Source organism: Sander vitreus, chromosome 6 (assembly GCF_031162955.1).
Source record: "Sander vitreus isolate 19-12246 chromosome 6, sanVit1, whole genome shotgun sequence".
Lineage (NCBI taxonomy): Eukaryota > Metazoa > Chordata > Actinopteri > Perciformes > Percidae > Sander > Sander vitreus.
The window spans coordinates 11551877-11576671 of record NC_135860.1 but is presented as its reverse complement, the minus strand read 5'-3'; the positions used below and the strand labels follow the sequence as shown (position 1 = coordinate 11576671).

The window sequence follows — 24795 nt, the reverse complement described above, 5'->3', positions numbered from 1 at the left end:
GTTGTTGACCTGGCCACATGGTGTGTGTGTATGGTACCTGTCTCCAGTCTATTACACCGTATCCCGAAGTGAAACCTGAGGGTAGCGTCCATAGATTGATGAGTGTTCATACAGCTTGGTGGAGCCCCAGGTGGCGTGAGACAGATGTACAAAAGCAGGCGGGCACACACATTCACACATAAACACAAATGGACAGGTACAATGTATTCACCACCTGCTCAGTCACCCTCACACACTCTTATCACAGTTTTTCTAGATGCTGTAGGGCTTTGTTTGTATATTCGGCCCAAGTCCTGCATCACTCATTCTAGCACGACACAGAGACAGGAGCCAACTCTGCTGCCCGCTGACCATACATTGTTCTTCCTGCATCATCCAGGCTTTGGTTTAGCCCATTAGAGAAAGTAGGACAGCGCTGGGTCCTGATGACCATATTTGGCCGGGTACTCTGTCCCCTGCAGCCATCTTGCCTGGCTCCACTGCATGCTGCCAGGGCACTGTTGCTCAGCTCCTTCCCTCTTGCCGTCTATCCCCATTTCTTCTGTTTTCTCCCCCTTCTTTTCCTCCTCCTCCACCACAAGAACAGAACACTTTTCATCCCCCTCTTGGTTTCTTTTTTTTGCTCCCTCTGCCCCTTATCACTCGCTTCCCCTCCTCTCCTCTCCAGCTCATCCTGTTACTGCGCTGTTTTGTCTTTTCTCCCCAAACCCACTTCTTCCGCTCATTCACCTTCTCCCTGCTTCACCCCTCTTTACTGCTTCCTTTGTTCTTTCCCTTGTCATTACTTCCTGTGTTCCCCCTTTCTGCCTTATCCTTCCCCAGCAGGAAGCTGTGCACATCCAGGTTTACTCCACTGGCTATGTACAGGGAGCCAGGGTCTGCTGGCCCCTGGCCTATTCTGGCTCCATCCCTGTGTTCCTAATCAGCCCTGCTGCACGATGCACACGTGTTTGCAAATTCATTAACTTACGCACATCCTCACACATGGGCACCAACACTTTTGTTATATACAAGTCTGTGAGGGTGTTAAGCCTACATCTGCACACCCACACCCATGTGTTTGTTAATGCAGGTGCACTCTCACACTCACTCAATTTGTGTGAGCGCGTTAATACTCACGCACACACATACTCTATCCACCTCCTGGCAGCGGGTTTGATCGCCTGGAAAATGAATACTAAATGCAGGGCAAAATGGCTGGCAGGGATCACCTTGGCTGCGTGCAGCTCACCGCCTGCTCTATGCAGGCATGAAACTGGAGCACCTCCATACCTGTCTCCCCACTCAGATATTCTTGGACTCCACATTTGGTAAGGAGACACACAGTGATAGTTGGCTTTTGTTATTAATTTGGTGTCTTAGTAGAGAGGAAGAGGCTCCTCCTGTGCCCTGGCTTTAGCATTCCCTCTGAGCCCTCAGCCTTTCCTCTCACTGTCTCAGACTGGAAGGAAACAAACGCACATACTGTTCACACTCACACACACAAACAGAGGCATACCATAAAAGCTTGTATACGCACAAGCAAGCACACACACATGCAGAAACTATTTAATTTGCACGCACACACGCACGCACACACGCACACATCCTCTGGTACTAGGGTTGAATGTTTTCCCTTGATTTTAAAACTGTTACTTTCCGGGTGTCTATCTGTCCTAATTTTGATTTTAAACACAAAACTATTAACTAAGTAACATTGGTATACAATTCCTCCTAAACTCTTTAACAACCTTACAGAATCATTACATTCAATGTGTTTCAATACAGCCTCTTACCAGTTTTAATACGTCTGAGTGTGGGACCATGGGAGCGTATGAAAAATATTATAGTGCTGACCTGAGGTTATTACTGGGGTTTTAGTGGTTTGAGGGGTAGATGCACTATTCTTGTACATTTAATGGTAACATTATGTCTTCTGCACTTGATCTTGTTAAATTTCACTGATTTGAGGATAGAGGCCTGCATGTCTGAATAACCCACTCCGTTGTGTTACCATAATAAAGCCATCGCAAGGTTGGACTTTAAGTTTGGAGTTTCTTTGTTTCATTACATATCAGTGTCGTTACTATGTGAACATGAAAGCATGCACAGACACACATGCACATATTGTAAAAAACAGCGGGTTTCCAAAGCTATTTTTCAAAAATTGAGTAGATTTTGGGCAGCATTTCAGTTAATAACGGGATCTCAAATTGTCTGTAGTCCCTCCTTGGTATCCCTCCTTTCAAACCACAGTAGCAAAAGGTTAGAGTTCTTGCAGAGCTGAAAATGAACAATTATGACCCTTGCCATGGCTCATTGTGTGCGTTTTATGTCTGCATGTGTGTGGCAGGAGAGTGGCATGGCTGCTTGGGTGGAGTGTTTACAATACAGCATGTCTGTGTGTTTTTATGTGATTATGAATCTTTTTGTGTGTAGGAGATGTGTAGCTCAGCAAAAGTGTATTCTTGTCCGAGTGTTTGTGTTTGTTTGCTTCTGTTATCAATCCGGGCCAGACGACAGAAGCTCTTTAGTGGAGAGTTCGTTCAGTTTAGCATGAAGATGAGGTTTGCCGGCCCGTGTTTGCCAGCGATACTTTGCCGAGTGTATTCCTGTGTGTGTCAATGAGTATTTAGAATAATTGTGTGTGTGTGTGTGTGTGTGTGTGTGTGTGTGTGTGTGTGGTCTTTGATCTCAGCTGGTGTCTGCTACTGTTTGCAGATGTGAGCGTTAGGTAATCACAAAACACAATCACTCTGATCTATTCCTGAACCTCTGCCATTATATATAGCATTCTCTTCATTCACCCACAACCTCTCTCCATTTCTCCGTTTTTTTAACACACACACACACACACACACACACACACACACACACACACACACACACACACACACACACACACACACACACAAACACAGTTTCTCTTTTTTCCTCTATTTTCCATCTCTCCTCTGCCTCTGCCACTCCTCATCTCTGTCCTCCATCTCCTACTCCCACACTCACTCTATCTCTGTGGTTTGTTACATATTACTGCTCTCTGTTGTTTGGTCTCCAGTCTCTGGACATTTTTCTTGTCATCTCTCCTTTTTCCCCTGTTCCTTCACCCGCTGCCCCGAAGCCCTACACTCCCCATCACTAACACTTCCCTTCTCCCCAGCCTTTCTGCCCCTCTCCTCCTTTCCTCTCTCATCATCTCTTCTTTACCCTTGCTGTCCTCCTCCTCTGCTCACTTTTTGTCTTCCATCACATGTGTGCACGCTGTCGGAGGGGGAGTATTGATTGCACGCTTGCCTGACAGGCACAGTAATGGACGATTTGCAGCATGTGTGTGTGTGTGTGTGTGTGTGTGTGTGTGTGTGTGTGTGGTAGGGGGTGTTTAAGGAACAGTCCTGGCAATAACTCACCTGACCAAGCGGATGGCCGGCTGGCAGGCAGAGGGAGAGGTGCTGCAGTACGCGGGGCAACTTGACAGGCTGCATTTGAAAGCAACTGAGCCAAATATAGGGCAACTTTCAAATCACACCCCATTTCTTCCTCGGGGAACGCATTTTTGACCATGTGAAAACACTGGCAATAAAACGGACGAGTAAATTCAGGAACTGCTGTGACTAGTCTCCCTTGCAGTCATATTATATTGTTTTACATTTATCTCAGACATGCAGGATATCAAAAGTGCCGTTTTCAAAAACACAGTGTACTTTGTTGTTGCCAAATCCTGAGCCATGTTCCTCAATAATCACCACTGCAGCAACACACTGTAAGACATACACTGCAGTTAAAATGCTAATATGGGCAATTCAATTAAAAGGATCTCTTTTCCATTGCCCATAACACCGTTTTGTGGTGTTTTGTGTCCACTCTTTTATAGATTATTATGAAAACAGAGAGTTTGGCTTCTCTTCTCTCAGGCAGTTTTTGGACATTGTCATAATGATTGCAGAGCTTTATGCAGCAGCTCCTTTGACAGTGGAATAGCTTTTGTTTCATGGTGCTGATCTAATAGAGAGAGCTTGTGACATTTGGGTTCAGACCGGATGCTATTATAAATACTGTACATATATAAACCTAATTCTGGTACATGTGCTGCATGCCAACAGCCTAATTAAGGATTTTCTGTACACACCAGTACAATGCAGTGTGTATCATTACTAACATAGTACACATAAGTGCTATCATCTTTACTGCTGGCATAATGTTCAGCACATATAGCACATAAATGCATGCTAATACACATGAAATCACATCGTGTGATGAGACATTATAGCCCGTATTATATCACTTTCATCCTCAAACCACATCATTTTAATTTATTTAATTCAATCTGCATCCAAAAGTGAAAAGATAAAGCTGTTTGGCATGAAAGAGGTGCTACTACACAACAAATAGTAATTCAAATAAATAAGCAATTGAATAAACACACATCTCTCATACATAATTAAATTAAACCTGACCTAGATCAAGATACGTGAATGAGTGATTCTAATTTGAGATGCCAGTTGTACGGCGGATAAAAAATGAATGTGGATATTCATAATTCTGTAGTAAGTTGTGGAACTTCTAAGGCTAATGTACCATAGGCTAACTAAATGTATTATGCATTTATTCACCAGTGTTTGGTTCTGATTTACTGAACAATGGACCAAACAAATGCTAATCCTGCCTTAAATACGGTGCCATTGCATAAATATTTCTAACAGACATTGCTTTTAGCATATGCTACCATCTATTAGCATAGAGCCGGCGGAGAGATAACCAGCAATTTAGCATGAGAAAGCTGAACTGAATGCAGTGCAGCAGTGTTTAACCACTGAATGGCAAACTGAATCACTTAATTGACCTTGTGAAGGTCACACTCCGGTCATGGTGACACACACGCACGCATGCACACACACACACACACGCACACGCACACGCACACACACACACACACACACGGGCACACACGGGCACACACAAACACGGACACACACAGCCTGAAAGTGACCTGCATTTTTGCTAAAAAATAAGCAGTACAGCACTGTGTTTTCATTTTATATTTGGATGGCTCTTCTGCAGCGAGGCAGCTCTCCCACTCAGCTGAAATACGGTTTGTGGAGATGTTTGAAGAGCCAATCTGTCCAGCTGGTGAAGGACATTAAATATTGACTTACAGATAGAATCAAGGCCCAAATGGCCATAAATTATTATTATTATTAACATTTGTCTGATAAAATGTTTTTGATCATCTTAGCCATTGTTATGTTTTAGACCTCTGGCCTAAACCCAATGTTTGTACTGTTGGTAGCTAAGCAAAGTCTTTATTGAAACAGGATCAGTTTACGTTCTTTGAATTGCTTCCTTGAATATTTATTTAAACATTGTAAGTAATATACAGTAGCAAATGTTGTGTTTATTAATCACACTAAGTGGTTGAATCTTCAAAAAGTCCTCACTTCATGCATGATGTCCTTTTTGTTTCTTAACTGGGCTTGAGGGGTATAGAAAAGGAGAAAAATGCCTTTTGCCCAGGGCATCTGAAAACATTTTGAGAATGCTGCTGTTGTTAATGCATTTAGGACAGATGGATACACGAATAGAAAGCTTTTTATGCAAAACTGATGCAACATTTTTGAAAGTGCCCAGTCACTCCATATTTCTGTATTTTGCTGAATCTCGCTGCCCCTCCCTGTCCCCTCTTCAGTCAGTCCCTATCAGGCCTGATAGTGTGATGTCTCGTGTTGAGCGAAGATGACCAATTTTAGACTCAGTCATGGCTGACAGAATTATACATCCTGAGGAGACATGCAACATATTTAGGCAAACTGTGACATAATTTTAAGGTAATAAAATTCAGATAAATATTGACCATTAGCCTGTAGTTCAAAATCTAAAAAAATAATAATTATATGATTAATTTGATCTTATTAATATGTATCGCAGCCAGTTGAATAACTCAGCCAGGCTTACATCATTTAAAGTTGGACAAACTATCTCTGGGCAATTTACATAAACACAAGTACCAATAAATGTAACTTTTATTTCATAATATACAATTATAATCTGAAACAAGCAGCCATGATGAAATACACACACACACACACACAGCTTGAGGATTATTATGATAAAATATGGTCAAATGAAAGCAGTTTTTTATGGTTACAATATAGATATTAATGTATTTATGGTGTGTAGGCTTATACAGCAAAATTGGATAATGAGAGTAAAACTGTTAAAATCATTTGATTAAAAGGATAATGTATGGCTTAACTCAAATAGAATATTGAAGTTATTATTTTGTTGCTTCCTCCAGCAACATGGCATTTTCTAGAGCCATTTCACAATCTGGCAAAATAATTGTTCTCCTGGCATTTCCAGTGTGCTGGATATTCCAGAGTGCAGAATGAAAGACACCATGGAAGAGAGGGAGTTACATCGACCAAGGTCATGAGCTATATTCATACCCATGTTGTTTTCAACATGAGACACAATGAAAATAAATCCCTCAGGGCTTCAGTGTGTTATCCTATCGCTTCTGTGACCTTTTTAAAATTGATGGGGCTGTTTTTTACTGTTGCAATGAAATTGCTCATAAATAATTTGATCAATTATGTAATCCAATACAACAGGAGTGCCAACAGTTTTTGTTCTTTTATCTATGCACATGCACATTTAGGGGCAATAAATAGAGCTATTTATTTCTTTAATTGTAGATTACAATTTTAAATTAACCTAGTTTTCGGTTACAGAGATTATTCCGCTATAGCGACATCAAGGCCAAAGTCAATATTATCTATTAAGACGCAGACTTCAGATTTCCGCTGAGTCAATACAGATTGGCGCTGTCTCGAGTTGTGCGGCATTATTCATGGCTTATTTTCACCATCTGGCACCAATGCAAAGTTCTCAGCTATTTTAGCAGCAGCATCAAAAGTAAAAATGTATTTTTCATGCATTTATCCCAAGGCACAATCCAAAACACAACCAGAAAACAATGTCAGATGAATAAACATGGAGTGAACAAGATAATTACTACATTTTTTTATCATTAACTTAAATTATTTTTCCATCCACTGTTTGGCGCCTACTTAACTTAAAAATGTATTACAGTAACAGATTAATAAGTGAATATGTGACAAAGGCTTTGATGCAGACAGGAAGTTGAACTGGCCGGCAAGTACTTACAAATGGCAATTACTAATAACACACTGTTCTCATGCTGATGTTAATTTGAAATAATTTCCTTGTCTGATCATTTTAATGATCAAGTTAAAAGTCTGTTCACAGAGAAACATTTACTGGAAACTCATGATGATGTTTTAATTTTGTCTTATTGATTTCCTGAAAGTCTTTTGATACCGGCAGTGATCTTAAAAATACACTTGATCTATGTCAGAGAAGTCTTTTTCATCTATTACACATACATGCTAATGGGTTTCTTTGTAAAAAGATCTGATACAAACCCCCTGAAAAAACATGATGTAAAAAAAAACATGATGTAAGATTTAGTTTTTTTGATAGAACATGGCGTTCTACATGAATGCTTGACAATTTAGCTCTATAAGAAAGCATGATCATCCCTCTCCTGGATGAGAAACAGTGGCTTGCCCTATATATTTTGGTCTTTGCATAGTTACTTTGCATATTTGCAAGTGAATCCTTTTCAGATGTTGAACTGAGTCTGAGAAGTGCAGTCAGAGAGAATTTGTCTCTCGCCCGGGGGAGCTGAAAACAAACCAAATTTGAGCATGCTGCTTTCTGCAGAGCAAATTAGTACAGCCGAAAACACAAACCAGAAGCCCCACATGTAAACTTGAATCACAAGAACACTTTTACAGCACTTAGTTGCCCCTTTTCATGTTTTTTTTCCTGCTTTTCGTCTCTCTTCCCAGTCTCTCTCTAGCAGCACTGATGGTGTGATGGCTCGATCTCAGATGACCGATTTTAGACGTAGTCGTGGGTGACAGAATTATACAACAATCTGAGTGGACACGCAACATGTCCTAGTCATGCAGTATCCAGAGTAATGCGCAGCTTGCACACTTGTGTCCAGTCACGTAGCACACATTCATTGTGTTTCTGCCTCTCACTACTAGAGCATAGTCAATCACACACATAGAAAAACATACACTGCAGCAGCGATGAAGCCCCGCCTCACATGACCAGGGAGCTCTGACTCCCCGATCTCTCATTTACCTGTTCCATCACTGAGCCCTCTCCTCTCTCTCCGTCTCCCTCACACTCCTCCCCACTCCCACTCCCTCCTCCTCTCATCCTCGACTCTGTTGCCACGGCAGCAAAACCTGACAATGAGAGAGAGAGCGGAAGAGAGAGAGACAGAGAGAGCAAATGCCATCTGAGTCATTTAATCCACAACCTGTGTTTGTGTGTACTTGTGTGTGTGCTTGAAGGTGAATATGTTGGATGTGTTTGTGTACATCTCTGTGTATTTGTTGTGTGTGTCTGATGTGTGTGTGTGTGTGTGTGTGTGTTTGTGTGTGGCGTGTGGGTGTCTAAGTGGGAGAGCTGTGTGGAGTAGGTTCATTGGTTCATCACAGAGTTATGGCAGTACGAAGGCAAACACTCTACCTTTGTCTGTCTCACCGCATATAGCAGTGCTGTTTCCATTTTCTATTTCATGTTCACTGTAAACCTGGTTCTTTTAAAGCAATATGCCCTCTGAATGATTTGTGTGAAGCCTTTGTGCTCTCACTGATCGAACAAAGTCAACTTCTGACTCCAAAGTGCTGTCATGATGTAACATAGCTTCTCTTAGCATACAGTAACAGACATTATTTAAATATTCTGCGTCAGTAGTCTGAAACGTTGCAGAAGTTATCTGTGTTGATATGAGGTCAGGATGCCACTGCACCAAATCAACTCAAGTCAAGTCAGATTTATTTGTATTGCCAAGTATACCCGAATGTCTTTACAGGCTCACACCATTGGTGTTAAGCTCTCAAAGACATGGAAACTACTATTAAAACACACACACACACACACACACACACACACACACACACACACACACACACACACACACACACACACACACACACACACACAAAGCCTTTAGCACATAAGCGAAACATTTTTAAAGAAGCCTAAAGAGAGGCAATTCAAAAAGACATCCCTCCTCGGATGGCCGCCTGTAGGAGCAGTAGTTTGGGAAAAAGACAAGCTACAGAAAAAGAGCAAGAAATTGTAACATTTACAGTAGTACAATTTTGAATCACAAGTGGTTTATAGTCCAACAATAGGAGTACAATCAATCAAATACCAATACTGTTATATAAAATCCTATAACTAAACCCATAACCATGATGAAAGTGAAAGCATTCACTGTGACGTCCTCCTGATAGCTAACACTGATTTAAATTGACAGGACTCTATTCTCACTCAGACAGTGTTCTCTTTGCAGTGCCATGTGTAATAATATCACTCTTATATTTCCAAAGCTTTGTTCTGAATGCAAATTTTAGCTCTGCAAACAAGCCAGGGGGTGAGTGAGTTCAAGGAGAGCTTCCTAATTGTGATTAAACTGCTGTGCTTACATAAACCACAGCTGCAACAAGTGGGACCTGTGTCGACAACTAGTGACACTTAACAGTACATCTTTTTTAAACAGCTCCTGTGGAAAGCAGTGCCCTGAGCTTCACCCCCCCAACCAACCCCCATCTGCACTGATCTGAACAGCGGGTGGTAAATATGCATGCAGGAAGGCTAAAATGCAAACTCACTGCTGGCACGTACAAACAGATAACACGCAGACATGCATCAGGACGCAGATGTGGAAAAAAACAAAAGACACATGCTTACGCATAAGCAAGCACACACACAATGTTCTTTGAACCTTCCTCGAGAGTTAGTGTATGTGTGTGCAGCAGCAGCTAGTGTGTGTGTGTGTGTGTGTATGTTTGTGTGTGACATACTCGGATGTGACAGTGTCACAGGAGCACGGTGGTTACCCAAGCAGGCGGTGTCACTGACTGAGGGCCTCTTTGTCAAGGAGAACACTGGGAAGAATTTATCCATGTCCAATGAACAGGGATAGAGAGGGAGAGGGGGCGAGAGAGGGAGAGGGGGGGACTGTAACAGAGAAAGTGCACTGTAGAGATTGAACAGACCAGTGAGAGCTAAGATAGGGAGAGAGAAGAGAGAGAGGTCAGTAAAGAGACAGGGGTATAGAGTGTGTACTGAGACAAAATACTGTAGATATAGGCTGTGTGAGAAGAGATACAGAGGTGGGGGAGGATGGAGAGTGAGAGAGAGAGAGAGAGAGATAGAGAGAGAGAGGAGAGGGCAGAGAGGCTGAAAATGAGAGATCAAAGTGTCTGCAGCCCTGCTGAGGGAGGACAAGGTGAAAACATATAGGAAGTGGGTGGGAGTAACAGCGAGACAGAAAGCCAGAGACTGGAGTTACTTAGGTTGGACACAATAACACGAACACCTGAGGAAACCCGCAATATGATTGTCATGAAATAAATGCTGAGGAGATTATAAGTAGGGTTGCAACTAATGTTTATTCTACAAATGAATAGGCACCTCACATTTGGGTGCAAGGCTACTGGAAACTAGCATTGACAAGAAGTCTACACATTTATTTGTCTGCGTGAACAACGTTTTGATCCCATTTGGATCTGCGTTTGACTTTTTTTGTTCTTGACCTGAAGAAGATCCGACTGGGATTGAAACATTGTCTACTTAAATAGATTTGTTGGTTTGGAGTCAATGTGCGTGTATCCTTTCATCATTATTCTACAAATTTACTTAACTCAAGAACTTAGGATGATGTTTTCAAACTGCTTGTTTTGTCCGACAGACAGTCCAAAACCCAAAGTGATTTAAAACAATGATTGGAAACAGTAATGCAAGAAATCCTCATTTGCTGGATTAGGTTTTTAGTTGTTTTTGTTTTTTTTGTTCATTATTGATTTAAACATTGAATGAATGATAAAATTGTCTGCTGGTTGACTATTATTTTAAAAAGTCAATAAAGAAAATGCTCTGAGCAGCCCAGTACTTCTGTTCATATTATAGGATTCTGTGGTGCATTATTTATGTCCATTGCCAGTGTTCGGGGCCAATCATATGGTAGTCTCGCATTGCCAGACCTTTCTCCACAGAGCTGTAGACCGGCTACACCACAGATACATTCTGGGATAAGAGGAAAAACGCTCTGGGTTGTTTGCATTTCTTTAAACCAATCACAATCGTCTTGGGCAGCACTAAGCTCCAGAATCTTGTTTTGGTTGAACATTTGCACCCTGCAAAAGAAAATGGCACATAAAATAATAAAGTTAACTGTTTACACAATACAGTAACGTGAGCTATTTAAATTAGCTGGACACATGGTTAAACGTAATTTGTTCTTACCAGTGTATCAACGTGTGTACTTGTTGTCCATAGCAATCCCTGCCAATCGGTCTGGAAAAGTCCCAGTTAGATAGTAATTGCTGTAAACATATTCTTTGTAAATATTTACAATCCTTCATCGAAAGAACCAAGCAGGCCTGTCTTATTGCACAAACCAACTTTTCGTCAAAACTTGCTATTCTGAAGCTAGCTCAGGGGTTGTTGTGAAGGCTTATCCTGGCAATGTACTTCCGTTGATCCAGACTAATAATATGGTAACAATGCGGGTAGTGTGCCCTTTTATGTATTCATATTTTATTTATTTATTTTATTTAGAGCATCTGACTTTTATGCAGGAGACTGCAGGAGTTCACAATTTCCATCAATACAACATTCACACTCACCTTAACCATGTAGAAAGACATTATTTAACAAAGAATCTCTAACTGGATGTTAAAAAATATTATTGGATGCACTGTGGGGTTTTGCAGAATCGTCCAGTATTGTCCAAGTTCTGTCTGGCAGTGGGGTTGGTTTAAATCAACTCATTTTTGAGGCTGCAGTTTGTAGTGTTGCTGTATTAGAATGCACTACATTGTCAGGGGTTATTTTTCTTTTCCCCTCACTGGCGTGAGAGGAACTCTTTTCAGAAACAAACATTCAACACTCTAATCTTCACAAGGTTGTGCTTATTGCAATACTTGGTTTGAATTGCATTATTTACTGTACTATAGCTGTTCATGTTATTGTTGTTTCTTATTCCATTTGGCCAAGCTAATATCATAACTTTTACCCAACATTCTGCCGTCAAGAAAACATTTTCAATATCTTGATTAAGATATATGTACCAGCTTCCTGGCAACATCACATGAATAAATCATATGTGGTCAAAATGTTTAACCTCACCTTAAAGGCATGCCTCAAATCCAAATTCTCAAAAGCCCTGAACACGGAGGATGGCAATAAGAAGGAAAGGTGATGGTAAACAAAGAAGAAGTGAAAATACTGAAACAAAAGGGATAAGAGGAACAGAGAGACAGTGGTATAGAGAGGAGCACAAAGGTAAGATAGAAGAGAAAGGCAGAGATGGTGAGATTAGAGAGGTGCATGTTAGAGAAAAGGAGAGGGAGAAAGAATGGGTACAAAGTGAAAATACTGAGTCAATGCGACCAAGAACATGTGCTGCTTCTTTGATTTTAGATGCAGAAACAAATGACTAAACACTTAATCCTACAAAAAGCCAAAAGGGGTGAACGAAGGGCCCATGGTATTTTTCCACAAACACACACACACACACACACACACACCAAACAGACCTCCCCGGCTTGTCCATATTGTCTGGGGGGTAAACAAATGCTCTGAAATGGCCTGACCATGCTCATTCAGGGACAGAAGCCCAGCTGTTTGCAGCAGGCGCTCTCTCGTTAACAGTGACTTTTAATTGTGAGAAAAATGAGCAAAATAACACTTCTGTCCCATAATGGCCGGCGGTACAGTCGTCTTAGTTCCACAGCCACAGAAGCCGTTCCACTTTCAAATTCAATTATGGAAATGATTCATCCTTCCATTATGATAACTGTCAGATTTTCTTGTGTCATACAATGAGACAGAAAGGGAAAAACAAATGATTCGCCAGCCCCCCCTACCGACACCCTTCTCCTCTCGTTCTCCTCACCCCCCTCCCCCTCAAGCTGCTTTTCTCCATCTGAGTTCTTTTTTGTCTTTCTCTGCATCCCTCTCTTCTTCCAGTCCTCCCTTGCTATCGCTCATGCTGCTTCCTCTGTCTTAGTCTCCGTTCATCCTCTCCTCATCTGCTTGGGGGTGTGAGGCGAGATAGTGTTACCTTGTTTTCAGATTTTCTCCACACTCTCTCCCTCTCTCTCTCTCTCTCTCTCTCTCTCTCTGGACGTCCCTTTGCTTCCCCTCCCTCTCCTGCAACACACTCCCCCCTTGTCCCTCACGCTCTCTCTGGATAATTAGGATCTCTGATTTTACGGTTTTCTCTTTCATAATAGGCACTGCAGACACTATAAGCAAGCCGCCAAGTCTCCACACACACACACACACACACACACACACACACACACACACACACACACACACACACACACACACACACACACACAGTATACATATGCCTTCATACACACACAAAGATGAATGCATGCACCATACAGCTAAATCTCCAACTGGGATGAATGTCCCCTCTCTTACTCTCAATTCTCTCTCTCTTTTATACTCTCTCCTGCACACACACACACACACTCGCACACAGCGAGTCAGGATATTTATGTATTTCGCTTTTTTGTATTTCTCAGTGGTACCAGTGTGCCGGGTGACTTACAGCAGAATGAAAGCAAGCGAGTGAGGGGGGCTAGAAGCAGTGTTTTCTGTACAGCTCAGACTAGTCTGGCCCTCTCGCTGTTCCAGCTCCCTGCAGACTGACACCCGACTGCTACAGGGACTCAGCCATGTACTACTACAGCAACAGAGCACATACAGCAACCAGACACACAGTCCTCGCAGATTAAACACGCCAATAGTATCTCAATGTTTGCTCTCTCTTTCTCTCTGACTGTATTTTCTTTGACTCCCACCAGCCTTCACTACCATATTATAATTGCTTTCTTTCACTCTCTCGCAATGGTGGAAGATGTTCTCGTACATATACGTTTAAGTGCAGAAGTATTGGAGATCCTTTATATTTACAATAAAGTATCGAAAGTACTCATGATGCAAAATATCCCATTTCAGAGAGTTATATTTTAGTAACTTTTAACTCGGTGGACCATTGAGATCAATATCTAGTTTCGAGAATCTAGCCTGAGGGCAGTTTGCAGTTCAATCCATTCAAATGGTGCGTAAATGTTAGTATGTACTGTACATATGGAATATTGAATGCCGTGTTTCAACTTCTTGGTACGGCTCTGCTCGACGTGACTCGACTACCAGGTCCTTTTCTCTCTTTCATTTTCCACTGCGGATAGTAACCCTGGCATTCTCAGCTGAGACGCGAAACTGCCTTGATATTACGTCTGCACTTCGTCAATTGTACAACCTAGTAGTTCTGTGGGGCTGCCATTTTTAAAATCTTGGGCAAGTGAATAAACAATTGCGGTCGTTATTGATAGTAGCTTGACTTTTTAAAAATTATGATTTGTGCAGGATGTCCCGGGTCACGCTATTGATGATTCTTTTAGACCAATCAGTGGGCTGCAGTGTTTTAACTTCACTTTTTAAATATCGGCTCAGCTCTCTCGGAACCTCGACCGAGGTGGTACTTAAAAAAGAACCAGGTACTATCCACGACTTTTGCTAATCGAAAACCAAAAAAAGAGCAAGTCGAGTTGAGCAGAGCTGTACTATGCAGAGGAAAAACGGCATATATATATATATATATATATATATATATATATATATATATATATATATATATACACAGCCTTGCATTCATTGTTATTATTTTATCATATGTTATTTTTGTTGTGTGTGTCCTGTAAGTGAATATCTTTTACTTTTATAATTGCACACTATTTCTTTTGAATTATGAAATTTGAAACAAGTTTAAATAGTCATGGATCATGTACTGTAGATACAAGACTTACATTACGATCAGTTAGGGAGAGAGGAAAGATGTGAGGTAGCTGTAGCTTATAGCTGTCAAATGGTGGTGGTAGTGGAGTAAAAACTACAAAAGTTCCCTCTGAAATGTGGTGAGTGCAGCACTTGAGTCAATGTACTTTGTTACTTTCCACCACTGCTATTTTGTCTTTCTATCTCTATCCTGCTCTAAGTCTCTTTCTACAGATACACTTTACAATCTCTTCTCTCTGTATTCAATTTTGTTCTCATATTCCTGCATCGTCCCCAGCCCCACTCCCTTTGCTTCTTTTTTTTTCTCTTATTCTCCTTACTTCTATCACAGCTTTCCATCTCCTTCCCCCCCTCCCCCCCCCCTTCTTCTCCTTGGAGTATAGCTGCTGTAATCTTCTCTGTCTAATGCTGTCAATAGCTCTCAATAACAATGAAATAGAACCAGTTCCATCCCATCATTGATGAAGGCATATCCTCAGGTAAGATCTTATTCGTCATCATGGCAATCTGCTTCTTGGTAATAGCCAATCAGAGGGCGCCAGTGAAATGCAGCACTCCCATGATAGGTTCCCTGTTGTTTTGATCAACTGCTCCTGAAGGCCACTTCAGCTGGGCTCGATCAATACGCCATCACACTCGCACATACCCATACATGCCCTGGAATAAACACACCAGTCCGGACACCACACACGCACGCACACACACGCACACTTTGGTAAAGAGTAAATTGAGAAAGAGAGGACTGGTGTGGGTAGCAAACACAATACAGTAGCACTAGCCAGCTCAATGGAGTACCTTGCAGCCCATTACACAGCCGTGTGACAGCAGTGTACCGTAGTGATCTCACCGTGTGGTCAAAATAATCAGCTGTTGCATAACTGTCTCTGTTGTACATGTACACCATTATACACATGCACACAAATATGACAACAGCATAGAACATTTTACTTTTAATGCAGATATTTATTTTCACCTAATATAACAAACAATGCAAAGCATGTGGGAAAAAAATTACTCCCACTTTGTGCTAGTTATTCTATGTTGTGTCACACATACAGATGTCCTCGCATAAGCCCTGCCTCTGCTCACTTTGAGCTGCGGTAACCATAATGACAGCCATCTGCACAGTATGACGCATGCTATTAGTATTACAAACATGTTCGCGCACACGCTTGACACAGCAAACCCGAGAGTGAAAGACAAGTATAGTTAGACTGGAAGAAAGAGAGGTTGGTAATTGCATAGAGGACAAACAAATAAAAATGTATGGTGGTTGGTTTATGAGATGTGAGGATGCTTTAAACATCAAAGCTAAATGTTGGAAAAGGTGAGCGAAGAGAAAAAAAAGACAAAATAAAGATCTCAAAGTGAAAAGGCTGTGAAGAAAAAAAAGAATGGAGGTGGGAGGGATGTTCAACACAGTGGCCGACAATCCACATCATCTGCCTCTTTGATGTACACACAAGTGTATGCACAAAAACACAGTGCCAACTCATTTCCATCCCCACATTTACTTGTCGGGGTCAAACGTCAGCCTTCTACCACTCTAGCACCCCTGTGTTTACAGCTGCAAGGGTCAATTGAAGGTTATGAACTGGCTTTCAGCTGTCTGTCAGACCTGTCTAAAGTTTAGGCCGGTGAACCGATGTTTGCAACATTCCCAGGTCAACAGCCCCCCCCAACAACACCACCCCTCCCTCATCCTCCCTGTCTGTCTGTCACACAACACTCATTCTCCTCTCCTCTGTCTCCATCCCTCCCTTCATCTCTCCATCCTTTCACACTGCCTTGTCAACACATCAGTCAGAGCAAGGCTTGTCACTCCTGGAGAGGGCTGCTTAGCACTCAGCTGGGCTCTCTTTGTGTGCTTTTTTTTGTTTGTGTGTCTGTTTGGAGGTGGGGGTAGGGCTAGGTTATGGAAAACATGTAAGTGTGTTTAGGTGTATGTGGGTGTATAGTACATGGCTGTGTGTGTATCCAAAGCAGTCGTCTTTGTACTTGTGAGTCTCTTTGTGTGTGTTTGGTAAGTGCTACTCATATGTGACTGTGTCTGTTTGTATGCCTTAGTTTATATGTACGTATGCGTTTGTATGTACAGAGTAGATGTGTACTAGTGAATGTGTATCAATGTGTGTGCCAGCTGTTGTGATGTCATCTTTAAACCCTCGAGAGATCTCTTCAAGGCCGAGTCCTGTCACTTCAAAATGGCAGACTTTCCAAGGGAGACATGAATGTGTGAACTGTATTTTATTATGTGAGCAAGGGACTGGGCTGCCTCTGTGATATGACAGTGAACATCTTTATAGCTCAGTAAGTCTATTGTATGTGCTGTCAAATTATAGGTGCTCCCACTACATGGAAATGTGACAGAACAAACTGAGGATAAGCTGCAGGATGACAATTTTAGGAGAGACATCTTGCGCCAGGAGAACGATTATGTGTCCAGTAACACGCAGTGTGTCCTCCAATCCTGCAGGTGGGGGTACAGGCAGCCAGCAGACCATTCTCCATGAGGAGCAGTAGAAGATGCCGGCTCTGCCAGCACTGCTGCTGTCAATACACTTCCTCTCCTTCCTGCTAGTCACCATGCCTCCACGCTCCCTCAGTCAGGCCCCTTTGCTCTCCTCCGTTCGAATGGGTGAGTGGCCAGCTGTCCCTCCATCCTTACTACGCCTGGATCAAAAGGTTTCTCTCATACTTTTCATGGTTTGTTTTTAGCCTGCTTTGGTGCCTCAAAGTGTGTTTTTCCACTTTGGTCATTACAGTAAGAGATAAAGTGACAGAAAAGCACCTAAAGGCCAAATGAGCACTAATAATATACCTGTTGGTGTCCAAACTGTCTTTATAATAATAATAAATAATTATTAGTAGACTCAAAAAACGCCTCTATTTGACACCAGCAATGTTTTAAAAATCTGTGGATTTCAGCTGTAAGAATACCTGCACAGTATTCAAAATTAGAATTTTCTGTAAGCACTAAAGATTTTTGTCTGACCAAAACAGCTCATGTACTGTACACAGAGGCTAGTTCTAGACAAAATAATGTACGCATATCAAAGACTAAAGGACTTGAGCTTTGCAGCAACTTAATCACAACTACAAACACTAAAGGAATACTGTAAATGTTTTGGAAAAACACTAATTTGCTTCTTGGCGGAGAGTTAGGTGAGAAAACCTTCACCAATCTCTCCTTCCCCTCTCTGCCTCTCTAGCTGCAATCCTGGATGACCAGTCTGTGTGTGGGCGTGGGGAGCGGCTGGCGCTGGCCCTGGCCAGGGAGAACATCAACAGCGTGATGGAGGGTCCGTCCCGAGCCAGAGTGGAGGTGGACATATATGAGCTGCAAAAAGACTCCCAGTACGACACTACTGACACCAGTGAGTGGAGCCGATGAATGCCAATAAAGAAAAACAGTAGAGCAGATTCACCCAACCTATCAGAGTGATAAAGACCTGCTTAATCCATTATAGTCCAGTAGGGCATAGTGTCTAATTAGCACAGGCAGAAAGTGACCACTAAAAATACCAGTAGATATTATTAGTAGTGTGGAATATTAATATTAATAGTGACCAGTATAGAGTAGAAATGAACAGTAGTCTACTGAATACTGCAGGGTTTTTTCCCCCCTTAAAATATCCCCCTTATGATATTTGTCAAAATAAAAAATGACATATGCTAAAATGCTGCCTTTTTGTGAGCAAAAACCTCCAGTGATGACTAGAATAATAAAACACCACCACTTTCATGTGATTAGGAACCAGTAAGAGCTTTTGCTGATTAGTTTACACGTCATTGGAGACCAGTAATGGGCCAGTAAGTCTGTCTCATTAAAAACAGTGGGCCAGTGCCCTCCAGTAACATCTGGCACTACTGTGCAGCCCACGACAAAAACAAATCATCAAATACTAATACAGATCAGCAGCGTAGGCCAGCAGAAAGCAGCAGCACAGATGCCACTCCATGAAATTTGTATTGCTATACAGAGCTAAAACAGAATGTATGGAGTGTATAAAGACAGAAGAAGTACTGTTGAATCCAGTCACTGAGGAGACAAAAGACTCCCTGCTCCTATTCTAAGAGGTTACTGACCCTGCCACAAGCTACTGGCAAAATGTCTATGTGTGCTTGAGAAGGGTTGTGTACATATGTGCATGCTTGAGTTGTGTGTGTTTGATGCATTTGTGTGTGTGTGTGTGTGTGTGTGTCCCTTGACCGATGGGCAGGAGACTCTGATAGGCTTGTTTGCTAACAGCATTTGTTGGTCTCTGGATCAGAGAGCTCATCATCTTACAGCTACTGCTATCTGAGGCATGCTTGCACGCACACACCCAATCTCAAACACACACACACACACACACACACACACACACACACACACAGGCACGGACTGAGAAGGACTAATTGGGATGAATTTAAATACCAACCAAATATACCAGCAAGAAAAGAGCTTTAGGAATATCAGCATAACACAGTTAAGACTCCAGACTAATTTACTGCTATATCTATGAAAGCATTTTTCAGGTGGGTAGACACAAAACATCAAAAAGAATGAACTCACTGCATATCCAAAAGATACTGTACAAAAACAGGCAAGTATTTTTGTGTGCTAAAGGATGAAGCCCCTGAGTACATGGCATGGTCAAACTTCTAACTGTAATGGAGACTGGTCAATAGCAGAAGTTTGATTTTAAAGAAGAAAAAAAACTCATTAGCTTTCTTGCCCAGAAATAGATGAGAGGATTGATTATATCTGTAGGCTAAATACAAATCTATAGCCTGCAGCTGGTTAGCTTCAAATTTATCGCACAGACATGGGACATTGGTCTTCTTATCTGACTCCTGGCAAGAAAGTGAATGTGTAACACAGACTGCAGGCTGGTCAATTAGTCAAATATAAGACAGACAACGAACATAATCTATTACCACTTACTTTTAATCATTCATTTATCTCAACATAGTAAGGACATTTCAAGTATGTGCAAAGGAGCAAACTCCAGGCACTCACACGTAGAGGAGAAGGAGTATATGGTGTTATATAAGGATCTTAATAAAAAAATTGATGGGATTTGTAAGAGTTTAAATGAAGAGACAATACCAAACCTTACATTTGTATGCATTCATTCAAAGGTGTGTCCTGATTGGGTAATTGCGACAAAAGGAAGGACATAATAAGTGCTTGAACAGACTGCATACTGAACCATAAAGGTAGTGTTCACTTAAGCCATTCCTGAGCAAAGTACTTATTGTAATAGACAAATGTGTAAAACAGTTTCTCCCACATAAATGCCTGCCTGCAAAAAGGATAATTGTGCAAACTGGCATGTGTTATTTGAAAGCAACCACCAATCTGTTAGTATTGTTCTGATGCCAGATATATAATTACAGCTAAATATCTCAACAATCAAAAAGCAACTTTCTAAACAAGTAAATAATAGCAACAGACAACCCCTGGCCTGCCTTGCTGTAGTCTTTGGAGTATTTATCTCAAAATAAATCTGATTATAATGAGACAGATTTTGCTACTACAATGGAATCCGTGGTTAAAGTGAGTTTTTGCTGCATTTTAAATTTTCCACACTTTCCCCTGACTGCAGCCCTTACTGTATGCCAACTCTGTTCTGCCATCAAAATGAAGCAGAGGGAAAGGTATGTGTCTGCATATTCAATGGTTATTTTCCCTTTCCCCTTTTAGTGTGTCAGATTCTACCCAAAGGCGTCGTTTCTGTGATAGGTCCCGCCTCCAGCCCCGCCTCTGGCTCTACTGTCAGTCATATATGTGGAGAGAAGGAGGTGAGTGTGGAAGATACACACACACACACACACACACACACACACACACACACACACACACACACACACACACACACACACACACACACACACACACACACACACAAATATGTACAAATCTGTGTCTATGTGTGCATATAAACCTCTGGTACCTCTTCCTCTCTGACTTGCTACCTCTCCTACCCACCTAGATGTAATGATGAATGTATCTAAAGATTTGGGGGGTTTTTTTTTGCCCATTGAACTTCTTCTCTTTTAATTAACCATCATCCACTTCTTCCAACTGTTTTCTCCTTTCATCCCATAACCTTTTATCCTTAAGGTCTCTCTGCCTCTGCCATATCTTTCTTATCTCTCTTTTCACCCTGTAGCCTCTCTAATGGATCTTCCTTATTCACAGTTTTTTCCCTGCTGTGTGTGTTTGGAGGGGAGATAATCACAACACATTTGCCTTCCTTAATGTTTCTTCTCTCCTCTCCTCTACTCTCTCCTTCTGTCAGATCCCTCATGTGAAGATTGGTCCGGAGGAAACTCCCCGATTGCCGTACCTGCGTTTTGCCTCTGTCACTCTGTACCCTAGCAACGAGGACCTGAGCTTGGCCATAGAAGCCATCTTGCGCTCGTTCAGTTACCCCTCAGCCAGCCTGGTCTGTGCCAAGGCTGAGTGTGAGTACACATGCACCCCTCTTTTATAGTTATACAGTACATTATGTGCGACTGCATGGCTGTGTGTGTTGTTTAGGTGGGTGTAAGTGCACAGTTGTGTTTGTGTGAACTCATTCATCTAGTGTGTGTGTGTGTGCGTGTGTGCAAATGCCTGTGGGAGTGTTGGCACATTCGCACTGTTTGGGCGGATATGACTGTTTTGCACTGTTGGATACTCATTTTGACAGTGTGGTCATAGAAGTTCTGTCTGTTGTCAGAGTTCAGAACATGGCCCCACTGCTGCCGCCTTCCTATTATTTATTTTTTTGTCCTTGCTCTCGCACACTGTCTCTTATCCACCTGAGAAGGTTTTTAAGCCAAACCAATTTAATAAATATTCATATTTGAAATGCTGTCCAGTATTGCAAAAACTTAGGAGACATTTTATTTAACTTGCCAGGCACTCAGAAAGCTTTAACATCACAGGGGATTCAGGGCTTAGTCACTAGCCCTCTTTATTTTCATTTTTATACAGTGTGTTATTGATTTATTATGCACTGCCCCATCAAGAGACGCATTAATTAAAGGGCTTGATTTAAACAAGCTTTGTGAATACATGCTATAATACACTGTATTGTACCTCAGCAGGAGGTGGAAAAATAAAAACAAAAATGACCTGAATAGTCGCCTGAATTTTTGCTTGTCCTGAGTGAACTGAGCTGGGATGAGTTGTTGTGCAGCTGTTGACTGCTCACACCAGCCAAGTAGGACCGAAGAAGAACTGAAGGGCAATTACATAAAGAATGAGTGGGACCATTAAAGTCTTTGAACACTTCTCTTGGCAGTGTGAAAAACTTTGACAAACAAAAAGCTGTGACATTATGAAAAATGGATTCAATCTCTGAGATGCTTTCATTATCTCCCCAGCAGTTAGCCAGCCTGCCTAGGGTTTCCTGAAAGTAAGCTGAATTCCTTGTGGACTTGCCATTTCATTGAACTAAAAGACCTTTGAAATGGCATCAGACATCTTTTTCCAGTTTTGATCATCAGTTGAATGTCTAGATAAGAGCCATGTCTTTTACCAGGCTTTCTTGTCATAAGAATTAGAGGCAACATATAGCATCATAGTTACCGTCCGGGCCAAAAGATGCAGCTTTTATCGATGGAGAGGCCGAGGGCTGTGTGTGTGTGTAATATATTTGGCTTGAAGGTGATCTTTACAAGGTTATCACACTTACAGACTCTGACCCACTTGGCTGCACTCTCTATCGCCATGGAGCTGGTTGCCATGGCTGCAGAATAGGTGCTAACTGCCACTCAACAAGCTTGTTCCACACTCTGAGCGACTGTGTGGGTGTGTGTGGCACAGTATGTGTGTGTTTGAGTGCTCTGGTTTATGCGTGTGTGTGTGTGTGTGTGTGTGTGTGTGTGTGTGTGTGTGTGTGTATTTTGTTGCCCCTGAGTGTACTGTATGTCTGGACATGTGTGAGTGGGGTTTTGGGGTACTTGTATGATTGTGTGTGCAGCTCTGTGTGGCGCTACAGAGGTTTGACATCAGACAATGTTTACCACCAGCCCACTTGTTTTATTCATCTTGTTTACCCCACTAGAATGGTGTGTTCAAGTGAAGTAGACATTCTTTCTTTTTTGTCAGTGAGGGGAATAACGTGTGAAGTCAATGTGGGTGTGCATCCTAATTAACTAACATATGTGTGTGTACTGGTACTGGTTAATTTTATAATCACATTTTCCCCTTTTTAGCCCGTGGAAGCAGTGCAGATATTCTGTTAGATGAGAGCAAGTCAAAGATTTTGGGTAATTTCCGACATATCGTTCTCTCGATTTGCCTGGGTCACAACGCGCTATCTGAGCCTAATTCCATTATGCAGTTTTCATGAGATGTATGTGGTTAAGGACAGCGAGAGGGAGAGACTGAGCACAAGGAGGAGGAGATGGTGGCGCCGTTAAGAGTGAGATGGAAAAACACAGAGAGAGGTAACTAGAGCACAGGGCTAAGACAAGAGAGATAGAGACTAGAGCTTATGTGTGAGAGAGAGAATATGTGAAGGAAGGAGAATGGGAGAGGGGAGGAGAGGAAGCTGTAAAGTGCATCGATTTCCCCCCCTCCTTCCTCAAACTAATTAAAGTTTTGGCCTGGTTCAGTGATTACCCCACTGCTTACAGGGGCTTTCTCCTGCTGAAGGGCTCTGTGTGCTACCTCTCCCTTCCTCCTCTCCCCTTCCCCTCCGTCCCCCGGATGCCTGCCCCACCACTTATTTACATAGCTAGGGGTGCTTTACTATGGAATTACAATTAGAAAGCATCAGGGTAGACTTTCTAGTAAAGGTTCATTCCACACACACAATGTCAAGTGAGTCTTGACTGCCATTGGTTATATTCATTTCTGAGAGGAATTCACTTGAAGTGGGTGAATTGTCTCAAGACTGTATTTCAGTCTTTCTGCTCCTGCAGTTCTGCTTTCAAGGTTTGCAGAATCCTTGAATCTACAGTTTTTGTTATTTTACTTTAAGGTTATCAGTTTTTTTTTCACATATTATTTTGCTCAAAGTAAATACATCACTCAAAGAACTGAGAAGCAATCACTGATGGATGAGACAAACAGACACAAAGTGAATTACAAAGCACTCAAAAAGCGCATACTTCTGCCAAGGCTGCACAACTCTAGATTTATTATTCTATTAATAGAAAATGTTTAGAAATTTGTCATACTGATTGGCTGATGGCATTCATGAATTTTGGAGGGTATCTAAAACCTCTATGGGAATATCAGGGCTTTGTACAAAGAGTCATTTTAATTAAGTCAGACTCATAAGAACTGAGTTATATTTTGTGTAATGTTGGTGTAGTGCCATACATGCATAATGTCATCAGATTTTGCTGTACCACTGGAAGTTGATATACAGTACATGTATTATCTTGTTGCATTTGCACAGCACATTTAAATGTTATGTCAAACATAGAAAACATTTGCAAATAGGAAGACGTGTACTAGCATGATTCTGTGACATCAAAACTTGATTGGAAGCCAATCATGGTCCAATATGCAACTTAAACTAATGTGACGTGAAATCTTGAAACCTCTGGTTGGAAAGTAAAGCAGGATACATCTAGTAGTTAAACTTTTAGAAAAAAATGTTTAATTAGATAAATTATTGGACTTTTTGATTACTATTCCAAGCAGAATATTCTTTATATAGCATAAGAAGAAAGGCTCTTTACATTTTCTGGGCTCATCCAAATATTTTATGTATCAAATTTGCTTAAGATTGGACAAAATCTGTATGGGTAACATTTAAGAGGAAAAATTATGTGACGATCCATGCGTATGATGTGATAAAATGTTTCTAACTGTAATGTCCATCCATCTTCGTCCGCTCGTCCGGGGGTAGCAGCTCCAGCAGGGGACCCCAAACTTCCCTTTCCCGAGCCACA

At 41.7% G+C, this 24795-nt stretch overlaps 1 protein-coding gene across 3 annotated transcripts in view; it reads left to right on the top strand.

The window, feature by feature from the left end:
• Positions 1 to 24795, top strand: part of grik5 (glutamate receptor, ionotropic, kainate 5) — a 74869-nt gene that overhangs the window by 25171 nt on the left and 24903 nt on the right. For all 3 annotated transcript variants that reach the window (XR_013502109.1, XR_013502110.1, XM_078252525.1), the window contains exons 2-5: positions 17384 to 17545; positions 18120 to 18284; positions 20600 to 20697; positions 21198 to 21363. Coding sequence is in view for 1 of the 3 variants with exons in the window: in XM_078252525.1 (XP_078108651.1) it covers positions 17434 to 17545; positions 18120 to 18284; positions 20600 to 20697; positions 21198 to 21363 (541 nt within the window). In the remaining 2 variants the exon portion in view is untranslated. The remainder of the gene's footprint in view (positions 1 to 17383; positions 17546 to 18119; positions 18285 to 20599; positions 20698 to 21197; positions 21364 to 24795) is intronic.